The sequence below is a fragment of the Daucus carota genome, chromosome 1, assembly GCF_001625215.2.
Source record: "Daucus carota subsp. sativus chromosome 1, DH1 v3.0, whole genome shotgun sequence".
NCBI classification, from domain to species: Eukaryota; Viridiplantae; Streptophyta; class Magnoliopsida; order Apiales; family Apiaceae; genus Daucus; species Daucus carota.
In genome coordinates this window covers 44,987,541-45,007,014 of record NC_030381.2, presented here as the reverse complement: position 1 = coordinate 45,007,014, position 19,474 = coordinate 44,987,541, and the positions used below count along the sequence as shown (strand labels likewise).

Genomic DNA, 19,474 nt, shown 5'->3' with positions numbered 1-19,474 from the left:
AGAGAAAAGAGAGGATCAGAATCACGACGAAATTTGCTGTTATAGCACGAAGAATCAATATTTATTGGTCGAAGCAGCAGAAGTGCTTCTTGCAAACACATCAGCTGTTTTCTTGACAAAGCTATCCACATCACCAAATTCACAAGTATGATCTTCATCAATTCTTCCAATAGCCAGGCTCTGGCTGCGCGGTACCTTCACAACTTTACATTCTCCAAGCATCGTCTTCCCTGACAATGACTGCTGACGTCGGATAGAGTCCATCTCAATTTTGTTGCCTAAACTCCTAGCCGAAGCAACCCTCAAAAGTTCCCTAAAGTCCCCATCGTCGTTCCTGCCAGAAGCTGGATTGACAGTGAAGCTTCTTGGCAAACGTGCCACTGGCACTGACTGATAAACAAGAGGTCCGCCACTGCTGTGCATTTGTCCGGCCAGATTATTCATGGTCCGGATATACAAATCCCTTGCCCTGCCTAGCGCCCTAATTGGCGCTCTTATGCACCTCTTAATCTTGCTTCTCTTCCTCAACATTTCCAACAAATGATCAGATAAAATTACAATTCCCTGTGATATCTAAAGAAACAAATCGCCGACTTCTATATATATAAGCGGCAATGATCATTGCCACAAGGATACGTAACGTATATAGAACATTTCAATCGGATATAAATATTTCAAGAGTTGACAGAGAGCGATGATTAATAATGTGAGATCTTGGCAACCACCAGATGTAGAAATGGTCTGTAGCTGTTAATATTTGGACTTGGTCAGTACAAGTCAACAACAAATGGATTAGACCTTGTCAATCTGATGTTGAACATGTACTAAAAGACAGTAACATGGATTAAGAAAATGAGTTCTGCAGACTTCTGAGATCAATATGATCATGTAAGACAATACCATCAATTTCCTGCCGTGCTGTACTTTCGATATCTTTTTGTTTTATTGTTTAAAAATATTCAAACTTGAGACTTTTATGCTAACTAAAAACAACTAAGACTTTTTAAAATAGTTTAGATAGAAGTATGCTCTTGCCTTGTAGTATGAACATGGCACTACAATAACAAGTGAAATTCTTCACTGAACATTTTATTGTTTGAAGGTGGAACTACACTTGTCCTAAGGACTATGAATATTGCAATTAGCCAACTTTTAATTTTTAATCACAAATTAAATATATAATTTACATTAAAGACTTTCCCTGTCATTGTCAATATGATCATGTAAGACAATAGCATCAATTTCCTGCCGTGGTGTGCTTTCGACATCCTTTTGTTTTATTTTTTATTTTGTTAAAATATTCAAACTTAATTGAGACTTTTATGCAGACTAAAAAAAGACTTCTTAAAAGAATAGTTTAGATAGAAGTATGTTTCTACTGTGAACATGGCACTGCAATAAGAAGTGAAAATCTTCACTAAACATTTTATTGTTTGAACCCTGAAGGTGGACCTATGCTCTTTTCCAGAGCCAACTCTCTGACAAGATCTAATTACACTTTGTAACCCTAAATTTGCTCCAAACGCAGTTTAGTACCTGAATTTTAAAACGTGGCAATATGCACCATACACTTAACATTCTCGTGCAAGTTGTAACCCCTAGTCACTATTCCGTCCAAATCTGTCGTTAACTTTAACTGTTTGAGAGGTAACTGTTTGTATATTAGTCAAACTGTTATCTTTCAAACAGTTAAAATTAACGGTAGATTTGGACGGAATAGTGACCAGAGGTTAAAACTTGCACGGGAATGTTGAGTGTAAGGTGCATATTGCCACATTTTAAAGTTCAGGTACTAAACTGCGTTTGGAGCAAATCTAGTGTTACAAAATGTAATTAACTCCTCTAACAATGAGTAATACATATACTTAGTAATTAAATTTTATTTTATGATATTATATCAGTCTCTATTTAATAAATTTTATAGAATTACTATTTTTTATTAGCTTATCAAATTATTTTAATTAATAATAATGTAGATTTAAGATGCTCTAACAGCGTGGGATACAATTTTAGTGGTTAACCTTTTTTTTTATAATAGTTCTCTTTTGAAAATTACTCTGATATTATATCAGTTTCTACTTTGTAGCACATATAAAATAAAAAAAGGCTGAGGGAAAAAAAAGGCAGAATCAAAAATAAATTAAATAAGACAGAATAATTTGTAAACTGAAATAAACCGGACTGAAAAAGAAATTATTTAAAGTGTTTTCTTTTCTTTTCTTTTCAATTTCTCTAATTTCAAGAATGTTCTATCAAACGGCTGCATGCAGAAGTACACGTGTCGCCACCATATACTTTGCATGAACTCATCACTTTGCCTTTCTCCTTTCCTCGAGCTTATCTCTTCAGACCCTCATCTGTAATTTCATCAATACCCCTCTTTCTTCAGCTCCTTTTAATTATTAAATACCAACACAGATTGTGGTGTTAGTAATTGAAAATAAAATATATTTAATTGAAATTACTTGGTGATCTTAGTGATGGATCTCTTCAACGCTTTTCTTGATTTTGTGGTGCCTCCGGCGAGCTTGGTGATGCTTGCATTTGCATGGCCAACTTTGTGCTTTGTCAACACTTGTGAGTGGATTTATGACACCTACTTCAACCCTTCTGATATGGAAGATAAAGTTGTTATTATCACTGGTGCTTCTTCTGGGATTGGTGAGGTAATTTTTTATTATTTCGAATATTTTATGTAAGATTTTATTATTATATGCTTTCATGATTATTTAATATTGCCTGTATGATTATATCTGTGTGATCTGGTATATTTTTGTTGACGGATGAGTCTGGTGATAACAAAATTCTGGAGGGTTGTTTGAATTTGCGGTGATGATATATGTTGATTTTTGAGTCTTTAATTTCGCTTTCGTAATCTTGATTTGTGTAGCAAGTAGCCAAATCTGGAGATAAATATTGAAATTAATTGAGATATGTGTTTTTTTGTTTTTAGTTTTTAGTTTTAATGGAGTAATTGAGGTTGTAAGTTGTAACATATACTAGAAACTGTTGTGACATACTCAAGTTTTATGTATAGTTCATGGATATCAGATGCGTTTCCAGTGTTGATACCTTCAGTTGTGTATAAATGATTGGAGTTGATTTAAGTTCTGTATTGCTTTGCAAATTATTTTGCTGATGTTTATTGTATCTAAATTGCGTAGTGCAAATGTTTACAGTATACTGACATATATATATATGTTAATGTAAGATATGCAATAAATTCTTATGTTCTAGTGTTTCATCATGTTGTTGTGGCTTTTTTGAAATCAGCAAATTGCATACGAGTATGCAAAGAGGAGAGCGAAACTTGTCTTGGTTGCCAGGAGGGAGTCCAGGCTTCGAGGGATTGGTGAAAATGCAAGGCTGCTTGGCGCCAATCATGTGCTCATAATAGCTGCTGATGTTGTAAAGGAGGAGGAATGTCGGAGATTTGTTAATGAGACTGTCAGAATATATGGGCGCGGTAAGCATCAAGTGTTGGCGGGTTGTGGTTAGACCTTGTCGTTAGTAGTAGAAGCAATTAATATATACTCGAAAAGGATTACATAAGCATTTGTTGTTCAGTTTGCGTAAAAGGCAGTAATTAGTTGCAGAAAATTGTTTGTTTAAATGAATCACTTCGAGCTTTTTCTTGCAGATCCATAATTTTAAGTGATATCTTTATTCATAATTTTGTTTATTAACTTGGTTCATTTCTATTTAACAGTGGATCACCTAGTAAATGCAGCAAGTTTGGGGCATACTTTCTACTTTGAGGAAGCTACAGACACATCTGTGTTTCCAATCTTGCTGGTAACAATTATAGAGTAATTTATGAAATGATTTGATAATATCAGATATGTTGACGTAATACTTGATGTATTTGAAACTTACTAAGTACGTGGTTTCTACATTTGTCACTTTCAGGACATAAACTTTTGGGGAAATGTTTATCCAACCTATGTTGCCCTTCCTCACCTGCGACGAAGTAATGGAAGAATTGTGGTCAATGCATCCGTTGAAAATTGGTTACCCTTGCCAAGGATGAGCTTATATTCTGTAAGTTGACCTCTTAAACGATCTTCTCGTCTGTGTACCTAAGCACTCAGGGATAGATTATAGCAATTTGAAGAGCATGATTTGAGTTTATATATGAAGAAGAATACTTTATCTGCAGCAGCTTGTTCTGTTATATTCCTTCCAGGTCCAAATGACATGTTTCCTAGCCTTCTCACATTAGGTTGGGATGTAAGGCGCAAGACGGGCATTCACTCAAAATCCACAGCAGTTCTGCAAAATGTGCTTTATGAGCTTGAAGAAGCTTAGGACACCTTAGACATAAATTTTAATGCGAAATTAACCAAGGGTGGAAATAAGCTAAGTAGATATATGCATTAAAAAAACTGCCATTAGTGGTCTTGATTGGCAATGAAAGCCGGGCATTTGCATTTATAGTCCACTGACCAAGTCTCTCTAATCATCAGACCACTACACATATATAGTCTGTTTAGGAGCAATATGCCATCATACAAAGCACAAGGCACTGCTCTAAACAAGTGAAGTTTACAATCACTTGGCTTTCTTTTTCTCATGTCTATCTTGTTTAGTGTAAATGTGTAATTGTCAGACGTAGTGCACTTTTTGTGGCATACTATAGTCTATATTATTGTTTCATGAGCAGGCTATAAACCTTCTTTTACTTGTCAGTTTGGAAATGACTGGGCATATATATGTTAGATCACTGAGGAACTCATAAACTTTGCTTTTGTTTGTCGATTTAATAATGATTATAGGCGGCAAAAGCAGCTTTAATCAACTTCTATGAGACACTACGATTGGAAGTGAAGGATGAAGTTGACATAACAATTGCTACGCACGGTTGGATTGGTACTGAAATGACTGGCGGAAAGTTCTTACTCGAGGAAGGAGCAGAGATGCAATGGAAGGAAGAAAGAGAGGTGATTTCTGTATGTACTTTATTAAAGTTAGATTATTTTTGCTGAATGTTATAGTTAAATTTTAAATGCACTATAATTCCTCTCACCCTTGAAAATCTCTGTCAGGCCTGACCTGGCTTTCATGTAAGATATTGTATCTAGTTAAGGAAGATTTCATGAATAAAAAGAAATCCTCCATAAAATTAGCAACAATATGAAATCCCCTAATATTTAATGATAATATAATTTACGGCTTTGCCAGCAGTCATAACCTAAATATCCATTTTTCCCTGAATTTATTTTTTCAAGGTAAATGCTTCTGGTGGTGCGGTTGAGGAATTCGCGAGGATGATTGTTTCAGGGGCCTGCCGTGGAGATTCATACGTGAAATACCCGAGTTGGTACGATATATTCCTCCTCTACAGGGTATTTGCACCCAATGTTCTCAAGTGGACATTTAGCTTTCTTTTTACAACAAAAGGCGTGCGAAGAACTTCTTTGATGGGAACAGGAAGGCCTCTTCTCGAAGGTCCTCCCCAAAAGAAACTTCTTATGGCTCCGTCTACCTCTGCCACTACCTCTGGCACCAGCTCTCCCACTACCTCTCCCAGCAGGAAGCAGCCTATGAAAATGGAGTGAAGATATGCACATATCTTCTAGCTATGTTGTTTATGTTGTTTGCGTTATTGTCTGAATATTGAGAACATTCGAATAAGCAATTGCATTTGCAAGACTTTACCTTTAATAATGTAAGACATTAAGTTGTTACATTTGGCATAATAATGTAATAATAGGATATTTAGTAGTATATTGCTTGTTAGACTATGTGCTGCTAGTTGATTGCTAAATTTTCAAATTCACAATTTGTAGCCAGAGTTTCGGCTTCATGTTTAATTCGAAGAAGTGGCGTTTGGCCACGTTCTTTGAAATTAGACCAGTCTACGGTTTGAGTATCCTTTGGAGGGCGTCTCTACTCATTGACTAGATCACATCCTTCCTAAGGATTTTCTTGATCTTGTGTTGTTGCAGAAACCATTTATACGGCTACAAAGGAGAGCGATATTGAGAAAGGAGGTGCAGAAGAAGAAGAAATTGAGTGGATTGCGGAGAAAGATGAAGAGCAGGACGCGAAGGTCTCTCTCTGGTTAGTGAAAAAAAACTGGAAAAAGCCGAAAATACAAATGCTTGGTTGGAGATATAACCAGGAGAAGGCGTAGAGTAATTATGGTCAACAGATGTCCATTTGGCTTGACAAAACTAAAAATATTTTTCAAGGAATTAAAAGGGAGCCAGATGTTGTTTAGAGAAAGAAATGCAAGTGTCAGGAGAATATAACTTGGCGAACAAAACTGTCACACTCTTTAAAAGAGTGTGATAAATAATAAAAATGGACTCTACCCCAATCAAATATACAAAATCAACTCAGATGCATCTAACAAAAAAAAAATCAAGTCAGATGCAGTCATGCAGCTATAAACTGGATTATATCCACTTGTTAAAAAAATATTATTTGTTAGCTTGTTTTACTTTTTAAAATCTTGAAATTTTTCGGGATTAATTCAGTAAACCAAACTCGATTGAATATTTTAAATTTGGATTTTGGGACAATAATGGGTTCAGCTTAAGATTTAGCCAAATCCATTTCGATCAAATCCGTTGACATTAAAATTATAGAGTATTTACATGGTTAAAGGTGTCTAACTCTAAGTATCGGTAATCACATTTTAGTCAAAATGAATTATAACGTGGGTGTTTGTTTGAGACTTATAAGTCCAGCTTCTGGATTATAAATTATGAGCACTTATTCGTATCGTTTGTGTAATAAGTCAAGAAGCACTTATAAAAAGTTAGGAATGCTAGCTTTTGTTTCAGGACTTCTGCTTATTTCCCAAACACTTTAATCACTTATAAGTCTTATCATGCTTCTAATTTCTACTCCACTTATTTATTTTAAGCAAGAAACACTTATTTTAAACTCACCCAAACGGTCCCAGTATCTGAACTCAAATCAAATAGTATGAGCTAACCACTTCCCAACCAGTAATCCTGATAAAATAACAAAAATCTGAACAACTGGAGTTAAAGTCCAATATCATCATATTTACACATATTCAATAGCTGTTGTGTACCATGGACGAAATTTGAAATATTAGTTCTTTTATAAAAAGCTAAAATGCTAAAATACCACCTCAAAAAACACACGGTCCAAGCTCACTTGGTCACACCGTCAATTTCACAACTTTATCCCACTACCATGGACACGTACGTAGAACCTCCCTTCCCATAACATCTGTCAACACTTTCAACAAAAACATATATAACCCACCCACCCTCATGCAACTCTCCACATTCAGACATGAACCAACAAGGACGACTCAGCCAGGAACAGTCCTACAGAGGTGTCCGAAAGCGCAAATGGGGAAAATGGGTGTCCGAAATCCGAGAGCCAGGCAAGAAAGCCAGAATCTGGCTCGGAAGCTACGAGGCACCCGAGATGGCTGCAGCCGCTTACGACGTAGCTGCATTGCACTTAAGAGGCTCCGCGGCTCATCTTAATTTCCCTGAACTGGTTGGGTCTCTTCCCAAGCCAGTTGGTTCGAGCCATGCGGATGTGCAGAGGGCGGCTCAAGAGGCTGCCATGGGGTTCGGGAAAAGTGAGAATCGAGGGCCCGTTACGGTGCAGTTGAGTTCGAGCGAGATTAGAGCGATCAATGAGTCTCCGTTGGACTCGCCGAAGATGTGGATGGAAATGGGGGGCTCGGTGTTTCTGGAGGAGAGGCGAGATGAGGAGCAGCTTGAAGAAATGCAGTGCAGTTCTCTTTGGAAGTTTTGATTCACTGAGAAAATTTGTAGAACACTTATTGATATAGTATTTGTTTTAGTCCAATACAATAACATAACATAAGTATAGTACTCCCTTCGTCCCAATAAATTATATTGGAATTGGACACGGAGACCAAGAAAAAGAGTAAGAAATGAGTAAAGTTAGATGGAAAATGGGTAAAGTGGTGACCCATATATTTTTTAATAATATATTTGAGATAGTGGTGGGTGTAATTAATAGTGTTTTTATTATTATAGAATGGAGTGGGTGTAGTAGTGTTTTATATTACTCACTCCGTCCTTATTTATCAGTCCACTATTAACATTTTCACACATATTACGAAAATTTATGTTTGATAAGAAACTTTCAGCAATACCCTTGTTTAATGACTTAATTGTAGGAAAATATTTGTGGGATTACTCCATTATCCAATACAAATTTAATGAATCAGTGAGTAATAGTCATGATATTTATAGCTAGAAGAACATAGTCGAAGACTCTTCAGGTTTTTAGATGAGTTATTGGCATTAAACTAACATGTTTATCAGTCACGTTGAAAACATAAATAAGGGCAAAAATGAAAAAATTTGCTTTGATTATATAAATGGACTGATAAATAGGAACAAGTTTTTACTTTCAAAGTGGACAGATAAATAGGGACGGAGGGAGTATAAAAAGTTGTTATTTTGGGAATGTATAGAAATGATGAGACATTCCAAAAAAAAACTGTATAAAATCGATTGGGACGATTGGGACGGAGGGAGTAGTATATAGTAGTTTAAATTCATACGGTCCATATGTATGTTTGTCAGAAAATGGTCTTTGACCAGAATTTAAGATAAACTTTCTGCACTTTTTACCTTTTCAACTAAATAATATTTTGCTCAACAGTCCAGGTCCCCGACACTCATTTATTGGGTACCCATATCGAACACAGAAGCTGTCAATTGTTGGATGAGTTTGTGAACCGTTCTAATTTAAAAAATCTCGCATATACGGCGCTTAGAAACGGATGTACGTCTAGCGGACAGTGTTTCGTGTAAATTATTTTTACGTGTATATCGCTTAAAAACTGCTGACTAATATACAGTGCTTAAAAAGCTGTAAGTTCACAAAAAGTGTGCAACGCTTTTTCAGATTTAAAAACTCCACTAAAAACTCATCTTTTTGGATCTTGATTTTTAAGTTTGGTTTGTGATACATATCTATGACGACCATCGACGCCGCTCCCGCCAAGATCCCTCGCAAGTTTCTGCCGCCGTATTGGACCCAGGAAGAAGCTTTGGCTTTAATTGAGATTTATTGTGAGAAATGGTACGCTATATGTCGTGGGTACCTCCGCCCCGCCGATTGGGACTCGGTCGCTAACGCCGTCGGTCAACGCTGCCCTAGTACGTTTCCGACGAAGACGTCGGCACAGTGCCACCATAAGATAGAAAAGCTTAGAAAACATTATCAGGCGGAGAAATAGTGGTCTCATTCGTAGCCAGGTCGGATTTTTTTGTCATGTTTTTATTTCGATAATACTGATCATGCTTTTTACAATTGTTATGGGTTTATAGCGTTTAAAAACCGTTGTAAACTAACCGTACAACGATTTTGAAGCGTCGTGCGCGTAAAAACAATTTGACATACAACGGTTTTTAAAAGATACTCCCTCCGTCCCATATTAAGTGACCTCGTTTGACTTTCACGGAGATTAAGAAAAAAGTAGTGAAAGTGAGTAAGTTTAGTTGAAAAGTGGGTAAAGTGGTAGGACCCATCAATATTTTAATAGATAGTGGAGGAAAGTAGTGGGTGTAATAGTGTTTGTTTAATAAAGAAGAGTATAAAATAGAGAGGTAGTGGGTGTAATAGTAAAAAGTAGTGTCCAAAAATAGTAAGTATGATAGGTTCATTCTTTTTGGGACGTCCCAAAAAGGAAATGAGGTCACATAAAATGGGACGGAGGGAGTATATGTATGAGAATTTTTTTAAATCTAAGTCATTCACAAACTCATCCGACGGCTGATATTTTGTGTGTTGGATAAGGATCCCAACATGTGAGTGCGGGAACATAGACCTTTGCTTAATCTGCCAATAAGGAATACTCCAAATACTGCTTACGAGATAGTATTATATATTTAATTATATATATATAATTAAATAATTATATTTTATATGTTTCTTAAAAAATGAAAGAAGAGGTGTAATAAAAAATATTAATATCGACTATATTCAGCGTGGAGAGACTTCCTTAATTTTCAAAACTAGCACGAGTTTGTTTTCTCCTTTTCCGTTGTTAATTATTTTTGTTTTACTAGTTACACCAGAATTAATTACTTTGATCAAGTATCTATTTTTGATATATTTTCAATTAATATATATTAAGTTATATATTTTTATATTACTAGTCATGTCAAATTGACTCCTTTGATCAAAAATCTACTTTAAATACTTTTTTATTTCATACATGTCAAATTAAATTTAATTTATAATTTCATTATTAGATAGCACTTCCATCTACTTCTTCCTAATTTATATAATATATATAGCAAATATACTAATACTCCATCCGTCTCAAAATACCTATCCCTCTCTTATTTCAATACAAATTTATGACTATATTAATTATGACTTTTTTGAAGCTCAACATTATTCTCATTTCTCAATGCACAAAATCTCTATATTTATTGTGACTTTTTTGAAACTCAACTTTATTCTCACTTATCAATGTACTAATTAATGATACATAAGATAAAATTATGGGGCCGTTTGGGTGAGTTTAAAATAAGTGCTTATTGCTTAAAATAAATAAGTGGAGTAGAAGTTAGAAAGAAGATAAGACTTATAAGTGATTAAAGTGTTTGGAAAATAAGTAGAAGCCCTGAAACAAAAGCTAGCACACAAACGGTACGAATAAGTGCTCATAACTTATAATCCAGAAGCTGGACTTATAAGTGCCAGCCAAACACCCACTATATATAACCAACTATTTCTTAATATGCGTATTTTTTGCAAAACGACCTATAAATTGAGACGGAGGGAGTAATGATAATATAGTAATAATAACAACTTTAGAATTGTTAATCAACGAGAAATTCGACATCTGTGCTATACACTACTTTCTGAAAAAATTATATAACGACAAAGTACATTAACACAATTAATTTATTACAAAAAGGTAATAAAATGATTAATTTGAAGAAAAATTTGGCTGGTTTGAGACCAATTCTATCTATTTCTACGTAATAACGGAAGAATTTACTTATCAATACGCAAGCGTGATCATAATTGATAAAGTTAAACGAAAGGTCGACATTTTCCTGAAAATTGTTTGGGTGAACGGTGAGTTGACGGTGAGTTGTCGATAGTCTATTTTATTGACCAAACAATCAAATCATCTATGTCCATAAATCGTTTGACTCAGCATGTAGTAGTTGATAAAAAAAAAAAAGTTTGGCATGTATGTCTACTTTTAACTGTTGCATTAGAATATGTTTTACCAACAGGTGGCTTTGATAACGATGTTGTTAAGAGCGTGTTTTGTGCTTTTGGACAGGATGAAATTCAGCTTTAAAGAAACATTCATTATTCGGAATATAGTTTTTTTAGATGTATGAGGAGAATTTCTTCTAAACTAAATTTAAGTTGATATTAACTTTATCAAAAATTAAGTTGAAAATTTATTGTTTATCGAGTTAAAATAGATTTTTTCCGATCTAAGATCATCTTTGATGATTATAGATAAAATAGTTGAATAAATATTAAAGTATAAAATTTTAACTGAACGAAGCGGTGTATATTTTACTATTATTATGTTATTATAAATTAAATTTATATTTACAAATTTACTAATTCGCCAAAAATAACTATCCAGATATAAATACCAATATAAAATTATAAAATTGAAAGACTTTATTATTATTTATTTTACATATTCTTCTAGCCTTGACGAGTATTTAAATGTCGGTAGTTAATCGAGACTAATCACTAACTATTTTTTTTTAACATAGAAACCCGCAGCGGCTACCTTTTGGGCACAGGCTCTGGCCTAGGAGGCATAATTACAGATTCTCCTCCCTTCGAGAGTCGAATCTATGATCAACGAGATACATGTCCCCTCTTTTAACCAACCAACTCTTGCTGGCCTACTAATCACTAGCTAATCGTTATTTGGACGGTTCCGTTCCATAAAACGTTAATAAGTAATATTTATGTGATATATAAGTTTATGCTATTTTAATTTTGCCGAAATTTTAAATCTGTATCACATGATAATATATATACATATACACATATATATTTAAAATAATATTAATTTAATTCAATTAATCAAAAGATTAATTCCTAATTATCTAATTAATTTTTTAAATGATATTTTTAAAATTAAATTTGATTCTCAATTTTTATATCTGTGACACATAATATTTCAAAAAGAAAGAAAAAAGAGTCAAAGGATTGAGGATATTTCAAAAAGAAAGAAAAAAGAGTTGTGGATTGAGGAACTTTTTATCAGGTAGAAGTGTAGAACCGCTATATAGGCCCGGAGACACGTGCAATCACACATTCATAGACAACCACGTACTCTAGACTCCTAGACTACTAGACACACTCCCCGGTTTTTTTACTTGCGAACTTTTGGCATCTTGTTCTTTTTCCCCATTCACTCACTGTCTCGCTCCCAAGCAAAGCACATTCACACCAATCCTACATATACGAATTACACACATCCCCTGTTTGCCTGCCAATTCAGATCTCAAGCTTCCTCAATTCGGTATGTTTCGTCTTAAAACTCTCTATTTTTGTCTTGCTATATGTTTGTATATATTTCATGTTTAAGGGATCTATGTGCTCGATGATACGTCTCTCAGAGAGAGATTGGGAGAGAGATAGATACAGGGACAGGGATAGGGGAGATAGAGATAGAGATAGGGGAGAGAGAGATAGGGAGGGGGAGAGGGGGGGGGGGGGGGGGAGAGAGAGAGAGATTGTGCCTTCTGTTACTTGAATCTGATGTTTGCACTCTGACACTTTGATATTTTAGCATTTTTCAATATGTTTTAGCAATTGGTATGCTATAATCATATATTAGACTTACTGTCCATCAAATTGGATGATTGAGGGCGGGATATGTTAATCGTGGAAGATTTATTTTTACCTTGGCCAGCTAGTATATAGGTTCATTCGCATCTACAAGTGCTCCAGCGAAGTGGTTTCTGCACTATTTTGAGCTTGCTTCCTCTTTTTGAGGTCAATTTCATTTAATTATTGTCGTGCGATTGCTCTTTCCACCTGTCCCTATGGTATTTCATATTGTTTATACGAAGATCAAAGGTGTGAAGTTTTGTTATCATAATAATTTCCTTTTCAGTGTTAAAAACAAATAGTAAACCCGGAGATCAGATTGATTGGTTGGTAAAGATTTAACATGGTTCTTTATCTCCACAATACTCTTATGTTCTTGTTTGAATGCTGTAACATATATAGCACTACTATATTTCCTGTATTCTTTGGAGTTTGGACAGAGGACTTAAAAAAGCAAACAGTTATGAGTTTTGAAAAAAGATACAATTATTTACTGTGTAGTAACTAAGCTGGTCATCTTTAGTCTTAACTCTTAAGATATACTCCTTTTACTGGTCAAGGAGGATATAGGCCGGTCATATTTAAATAACGGTGTATTTATTGGTTTGAGACTAAAGATGATAAAAGTAAAACAGAAGATGAATAGAAATCTCCTCCTTCTCTAACGAGGTTATAGGGGAAATGAATTTTGGACAATGTACACCCTTGAGTCAAAGGTTAACATATCTTAAATAATTATTATTAATCTTATGTAAAATCTGAATATGTCTAGAAATGGTTAATGTAATTATAAATAACAACATGGTCAGTTGTTCAATTGAATATTCAGCCCTCAATTATAAAAGAAAAAGAGAATTTTTTTTTGGAATCTGTGAACTAAATTTTTCGAGTATTTGATCTATACACTGCTTAAGTGCTGACATTTAACCAAGTATCATCTTGATTTGCAAAACAATGTCCTAGTTCTTACCTGGTTTTTTTATATTGCCCGAGTATTGACTATCGATAGCCACATGCAGGCGATATCCTATATATTACAAATATAAGCTTAGTGTTTTCTTTCATTGAAGTAAAAAAGCACTTCAGTATGACTCAAATGTTAGATCTGCATTCATGCTTGTGATGGAAACAGAAGGTGCTTCGATCTTTTTATATGATACATGCTGATTTTTCTAATTACAGGTTGTTGAAGAAATTCAATCACTGCCATCACCGTGACAAAAGATTCTGTATAATACAAATATATATTTTATGATAAAGGTATGTAACCCAAGAGAAGCCGTACAATGGCAACAGATACTGATCATCGTGCATATTGTGGCCACTTGAGACATCCATCGAGCTTTAGTTCAGACCCTCAGTATGAGATTCAGGTACAATTTTCCAGTTCCTGATTGCCATTTATCTGTCGTTTCAGTCTATTCAAAGAATATGACAATAAGTGTCGGATGCCCAAGTGTGCGGCACTGGTAACAACACTCAAAATGAGGAGTTGGAGTAACATAACATCACAGTAATAAGATTCTAAGAGAGGAAAAAGCTAAGGGTAAAAGAAACTTTAACAAAGGCTCACATATTTATTTAGCTTTTAAGGTTGAGTAATAGATGAAATTTAGACTCGGGAGTTCGAGTTCCATATGTGAAATGTACCTCCGGAGAAAAGGCTTAGAACAGCACATAATTTAGGAATGCTGGCCCATTAAAGCAAATTATTAGGAAGTGGCCTTTTTAAGGCAGCCTCGGTGCAGATAAATTATGTGTTAACTGTCATGACATAAAACTGATTGGTATTACATCCTAATGATTTATACCTCAGCTATTTTCTTCTTTGAATGTGATAGATATTCATATATTCATGAGTCCTTGTTCATTTACTTCATTAAAGCTCTTCTGAGGATATCATATGGTTTGAAGAAGAGGGTGTAATGAAAATCTTATAAAGCAATTGGTGCAAGGTATTGGTAAGTGGAAGATGACAAGGACCGATGTCTGATATCAGAGATTTTAATATTAAAAAGAGGAGAGATTCAGGAAGAATGTTTGGAAATTATTAGGAGTTATAGCTTATAAGGGGAACATGGGGAGTTTAGCTAAGTTAAAAGAAAAAGTGTTAAGTGATATTACAAAAAGAGTGGGAGAAATCACGACTACTTACGAATTTATTTATACCCTTTACTTAAAAAAAAATAAAAATTTAAAATTAAAATTTCAAACCCCAGGCTTTACATGTGCATTACCACTGAACCCCCACCCCTAAAAAAAAAATTAAAAAAAAAATGGTATGTTGTACCTTTTGAATTATTACAAGAAAGAACACCCTTCGTAAAATAGGGATGCAAATCTTATGTGTTAAATTTTGACAACCGCTCTTGTTTGTAATACTGTTGCTTGTTTTGTTTTGTTTACAGCAGAGAAAAGAGAAATTACAAAATATAAATAACATATGAATTCTAAACCTTTTAATTTTTAACTCATTTGACCTACACAGGATGTGTCTATCTCGGAACTTGTAAATCATGGTTCAATATCTTTTGGAAGATTTGCTGCAGAAACGCTTGATTGGGAAAAACGGTCAGTTTTTTCCAACAACAGATATCAGGATGAATTGGAGAAGTTTAAAGCCCCGGGCATAGTTGCACAGAAGAAGGCCTACTTTGAAGAATATTATCGGAAGATTAGAGCTGCAAAGAAGTCGCAAACAGAGGAGCAAGAAATCAGTCAGCCAGATCCATGTGAAGACAAACTTTCCTGTACTTCTCAAGCGCAGAATACTGCTGAGATTTGCAACTCAAATGATGTAAAGAATTCAGATAGTACTTCCCAAATTACAGTTTTAGTGGAGAAGATGAATGAACAGCAACACATAGCACCAGAATCTAACAAGGGAAACTCATTAGTTACTGGGAAACAAAAAGTCAACTTCAAAGATGATGTAGTAAAGAAGGTGCAGCAAAGTAACAATACGTTGGATTCATCAGGACTTAAATGCCTAAAGAAGGCCGTCAAGTTTCCTGCTTCATCACAAAAAACGTGTTACACATCCTCCCTCCCAAACAAAGTTGTCTCAGTTAGCCTAAATGCTAAAAAACTGAAGGCTCGTACTCTGCTTTCTGAAGTCAAGGTAGCAGTCAGAAATCTTGATATATTGTTTATGTATTAACAACACTACATGTTTCCGTTCGCAACCAACTGCTTTCTCAGTGGTACTAGGAAGTTTGGATGTTCTCTCATTGATTTTAAAAAAATAATAATAATCGTAACATCTGGAGTGGCAAGAAAATTTGACTTCTGTGAACTTAAAAATCCTTGTTCTATATTAAATAGAATAATTGTGGTCAAAACTGGCAAGTTTTAAAGAAAACTGATACATGATACAGCTTGTGACATCTTTTCTTTTTAGTTTTCTGGTCTTGTCTCAGCTTAAAAGGTGCACTGCAGTTCTTTGTTCTGCAGGCATCTTTTTTATATTTTCATTTGTGTCACATGTATTTTCAATCTACTTGGTTTTATACATTCTTTTCTTTACTCAATTTGAGCATTTATTATAATTTTTTGAGATACTAAGCAGGCAATGTTTTTTATGTATACTTAAGGGGCCTGTTCCTCTAGCTAAAGAGGAGACAATGTTAAACAACATGGCAAGGAGAAATGCAGCTAAGCTACCTGAGAAGGGAAACCCATTAAGTGGTGGTGATGGAAGTGTAAATGGCAGCAGGAGATTAGTAATGGCTGAAAAGACTTCTCATTTGCTACAAAGAAGTGTGAAGTGTAAGAATCTAGCGGTTCATAAAAGTTCTTCTAGAGTTCAGTCCAGCACTGAAGTATCACAACCTGCTGTGTCAAGACATATTCCAACAACTTGTTTAAATACCAAAATTAACTCGGATAAATCAAATTTAAATTTTGGCTCCAGGAGCAAGGTAAGATAGAGGCACCCATCTCTCTTTGCCTATTTTAGGCTTTTAGCAACTTTTTCGGCAATATCAATGTTATCAAGGGTTTTATGTATCTGCAGAGTTCTTCAAGGCATGCGAATGTGACAAGTAAAGTGAATAATATGTCTAGGGAAAGGTTTGTTACAAAGATTGTTAACCAATATATATTTATAATATATGCTTTATGACATAATTTACAATTTTTATAGGTCCTCTGCTCGTATTGCTGGGAAAACTTCAGAGTCAAGCAGCAGGGGCATGACGTGGAGAAGTGGACAATCTGAGAACCAGAAACCAAAAATCATGTAATGTGATTTGGACCCTGGCATTGTAATTTTATTTGTTTATGGTTGTTTCTTACCACTTTGTCAAATATATTCACTGCTAATTCTGTGTTTTTAGCATTTAAGTGCTGTGTACCTATATTACTTTGTGCATTTAGTACCTCCCTTACCTTAATTGTTTTCTCTGGTTAATTCAGATCTATAAACCGTCAGACAGAAACAAATCCGAACATCAGAGTAGGAACACAGATAAAGGTACTTTCTCCTTGGTATAAAGTTGTGTACTATACTTGGTTGCCTTTATTATTGGAAATGATCAAAGGTCTTGTTGAAGAGTTTTCCTGGTGCATATTTAGCCAAACATTATGACCGGGTTTTAAGAGCTATAGACAGCTTGTTTTCATTGGTAGTAATATCCCTACTTGAATCTTCTTATGAGTGAAATGGGAATCCACTTTTACTTGGATAAAGTGGAGTCTGTGGCTTGTCATGGATTGTACTGAACCATGTTTGTGAACCACAAATTCACGATTCTTTTTTATTCAAAGTCCTAACACTTCTAAAGTGACATGTCCATTTCTTTCATCAAGTATTACCAAACATGTTATGGCCATTACAATCTTCTTGTTACTTTTCCAAGAAGATTTTATTTACAATTATTAGATATGTAAGAAGTGGTGTGCTTGATTAGATGGCACTACAATCTAGTCGCATCAGAGAAGGACTCTATGTGCAAGTAACATGATCTGGCAAGATTAAGCCGGTTCAAATGTACCCTTGAGATATAAGCACCAGAGTATCCCAATTTGATATCCACATAGTACACTATACTGGTAAAATATGCAATATATGGAATTGATGATATCTTTGCAGTTGCGTTTTCACTATTAGCTGTGGGTTAGATAAAAAGGTCACTAGCCAAAATTTGTTACTCCCAAATAAGCCACAACGTACTTGTTCCTGCTCCGTCGTCTCAAATTGCGGCATCGGTGACTTAAAATCTTTAATACTAGAATCATTTCCTTTGGTATAAATAATAATTAAGATGTGCTATTAGTACGTTTCAAACTCTATTCATTTGACTAACATATGATAATTGTGCACCTTATAAATTCAAAATGGAGTTCAACCTTCGGAAATTGTCCTAATCAAACTTTAAAAGGAAGTTCCTTTAGCAGCTTCAGAGTAATTCAGATTATTTATTATAAAACTTCTGTACTGAATCACTCAATCAACCTGCTACCCAAACATACCCACCATGTCACACTCGGAAGCAGGGTCCAATGGAGGTTGAGATGTATGCAGATCATACCTCTACTCACTGCTCCCGAGAAGAACTTGATCAGAGTCTCAGTCAACCTATTTCTAAGTGTTTTAAATTTATCGCATCCATTTAGCTTCAATGCTTTTCTGACTCTGCAAGTCAGCTTCTCGAATTATGTGCAAAAAAGCTAGTTGGTTTGACTACACTAAGAAATTGGTTGATTTATAGTGTTTACAAGAAAATTATTTCAATGCATGTATCATCCATTTAAAAATTATCTAAACAGGTAACTCGCGCAGTTGATGGAAGAGTTCCAAAAACTGCTACAACTACCCCATGCAATGCTAACAAGGCGACAAGTTCCACAGCGGAGAAGAAGGTCATGGCTCGTACTAACTTTCAGTTAGGTGCTCCCACAAGTGGTAGAAGGGAACAAAGGTATGACTTCTAAAATTGAAGGCTCGTTAGTTACTCCTGTGTCAAAGTATATACCTGTAATTTTCTAGTTTTAGACTATTATAGACCACCTCTATGTTCAGAGTAGTCAGTAGTTTCATCCATATCTTTTCTTAATGACTCCACCTCTCACCAGATATAGAATTATTCCTGGAAACTAATACTTGATGGAACGAAGCAGTACCATTTTATGACATATTTTACTTGACATTGAAGTGCAATATAAGCTTGTGGCCGACAGTAGGATTAATAAGTCTGCCTATTGTGTCCATGCTCATTATTAACTTCAGATTTGTATTTACCAAAGCATCCCGTGCAGGAACAAGCTGCCAAGCTGGCGATGAAAGGTGGTCACTTGGGAAGACAGTATGATCGGAATTAGATGTCCAGAGTCACTTGCTAACATCAATAAATCTGACATGACAAAGAATAATGGAAGCAGAAGTCGGAGTAATAGGCACCAACAGTTATAATTGTGTGTATTTACTATTTAGAGGCATCGGCAGCAACTATAGATGTATTAGTAATAGGCGTCAAAGAACAAAACAGCTAAATCGTATGTCAGATTACCTCTGAAGGAATAGTTGTGTAATGACATGTTAACCAACACAAAGTAATATTAGTATATCTGGTCAAGCAAATACTCGTCTGAGACGGCTCATGTCTAAAGATTGATATTCTAAAGCATCTGTTTTCCGATCCACTTATCTTTGTCTTTAAGATTC

General features: G+C 34.9%; 3 protein-coding genes across 5 annotated transcripts; all 3 read left to right on the top strand.

Moving 5' to 3' along the window:
- The first annotated feature begins 2,342 nt into the window (after window positions 1-2,342).
- Window positions 2,343-5,727, top strand: LOC108197095 (11-beta-hydroxysteroid dehydrogenase B). Of its 2 annotated transcripts, none has more exons than XM_017364608.1 (6): window positions 2,343-2,666; window positions 3,274-3,466; window positions 3,710-3,795; window positions 3,910-4,041; window positions 4,776-4,940; window positions 5,229-5,727. In XM_017364608.1, the coding sequence occupies exons 1-6, from the start codon at window positions 2,481-2,483 to the stop codon at window positions 5,556-5,558; spliced, it is 1,092 nt and encodes a 363-aa protein (XP_017220097.1). In that variant the 5' UTR covers window positions 2,343-2,480; the 3' UTR covers window positions 5,559-5,727. The 2 variants fall into 2 exon arrangements, with proteins under 2 accessions (XP_017220097.1, XP_017220088.1); XM_017364599.1 differs by having other exon boundaries at window positions 4,776-4,949.
- Window positions 5,728-7,213: 1,486 nt separating this feature from the next.
- Window positions 7,214-7,832, top strand: LOC108199137 (ethylene-responsive transcription factor ERF022). Its single transcript, XM_017366881.2, has one exon. It carries the CDS (start codon window positions 7,276-7,278, stop codon window positions 7,750-7,752), a length of 477 nt encoding a protein of 158 aa, XP_017222370.1. The 5' UTR covers window positions 7,214-7,275; the 3' UTR covers window positions 7,753-7,832.
- Window positions 7,833-12,290: 4,458 nt separating this feature from the next.
- LOC108205352 (protein WVD2-like 7) lies at window positions 12,291-19,452 on the top strand. Of its 2 annotated transcripts, none has more exons than XM_017375288.2 (9): window positions 12,291-12,499; window positions 13,993-14,183; window positions 15,299-15,931; window positions 16,404-16,730; window positions 16,826-16,881; window positions 16,955-17,050; window positions 17,227-17,284; window positions 18,580-18,731; window positions 19,069-19,452. In XM_017375288.2, exons 2-9 carry the CDS (start codon window positions 14,097-14,099, stop codon window positions 19,091-19,093), a joined length of 1,434 nt encoding a protein of 477 aa, XP_017230777.1. In that variant the 5' UTR covers window positions 12,291-12,499; window positions 13,993-14,096; the 3' UTR covers window positions 19,094-19,452. The 2 variants fall into 2 exon arrangements, with proteins under 2 accessions (XP_017230777.1, XP_017230776.1); XM_017375287.2 differs by having other exon boundaries at window positions 12,361-12,499; window positions 19,057-19,452.
- The last annotated feature ends 22 nt before the right edge of the window (window positions 19,453-19,474 follow it).

What these genes read in the sequence shown, in the direction of transcription:
- LOC108199137 (XM_017366881.2), top strand. Translation starts at nt 7,276, where the DNA reads ATGAACCAACAAGGACGACTCAGCCAGGAACAGTCCTACAGAGGTGTC.
- LOC108205352 (XM_017375287.2), top strand. Translation starts at nt 14,097, where the DNA reads ATGGCAACAGATACTGATCATCGTGCATATTGTGGCCACTTGAGACAT. An exon ending in CTCTGCTTTCTGAAGTCAAG is followed by an intron (nt 15,932 to 16,403) that starts GTAGCAGTCAGA and finishes TGTATACTTAAG; the next exon opens with GGGCCTGTTCCTCTAGCTAA. An exon ending in AATAATATGTCTAGGGAAAG is followed by an intron (nt 16,882 to 16,954) that starts GTTTGTTACAAA and finishes CAATTTTTATAG; the next exon opens with GTCCTCTGCTCGTATTGCTG.
- LOC108197095 (XM_017364599.1), top strand. Translation starts at nt 2,481, where the DNA reads ATGGATCTCTTCAACGCTTTTCTTGATTTTGTGGTGCCTCCGGCGAGC. An exon ending in CTTCTTCTGGGATTGGTGAG is followed by an intron (nt 2,667 to 3,273) that starts GTAATTTTTTAT and finishes TTTTGAAATCAG; the next exon opens with CAAATTGCATACGAGTATGC. An exon ending in TGTCAGAATATATGGGCGCG is followed by an intron (nt 3,467 to 3,709) that starts GTAAGCATCAAG and finishes TCTATTTAACAG; the next exon opens with TGGATCACCTAGTAAATGCA.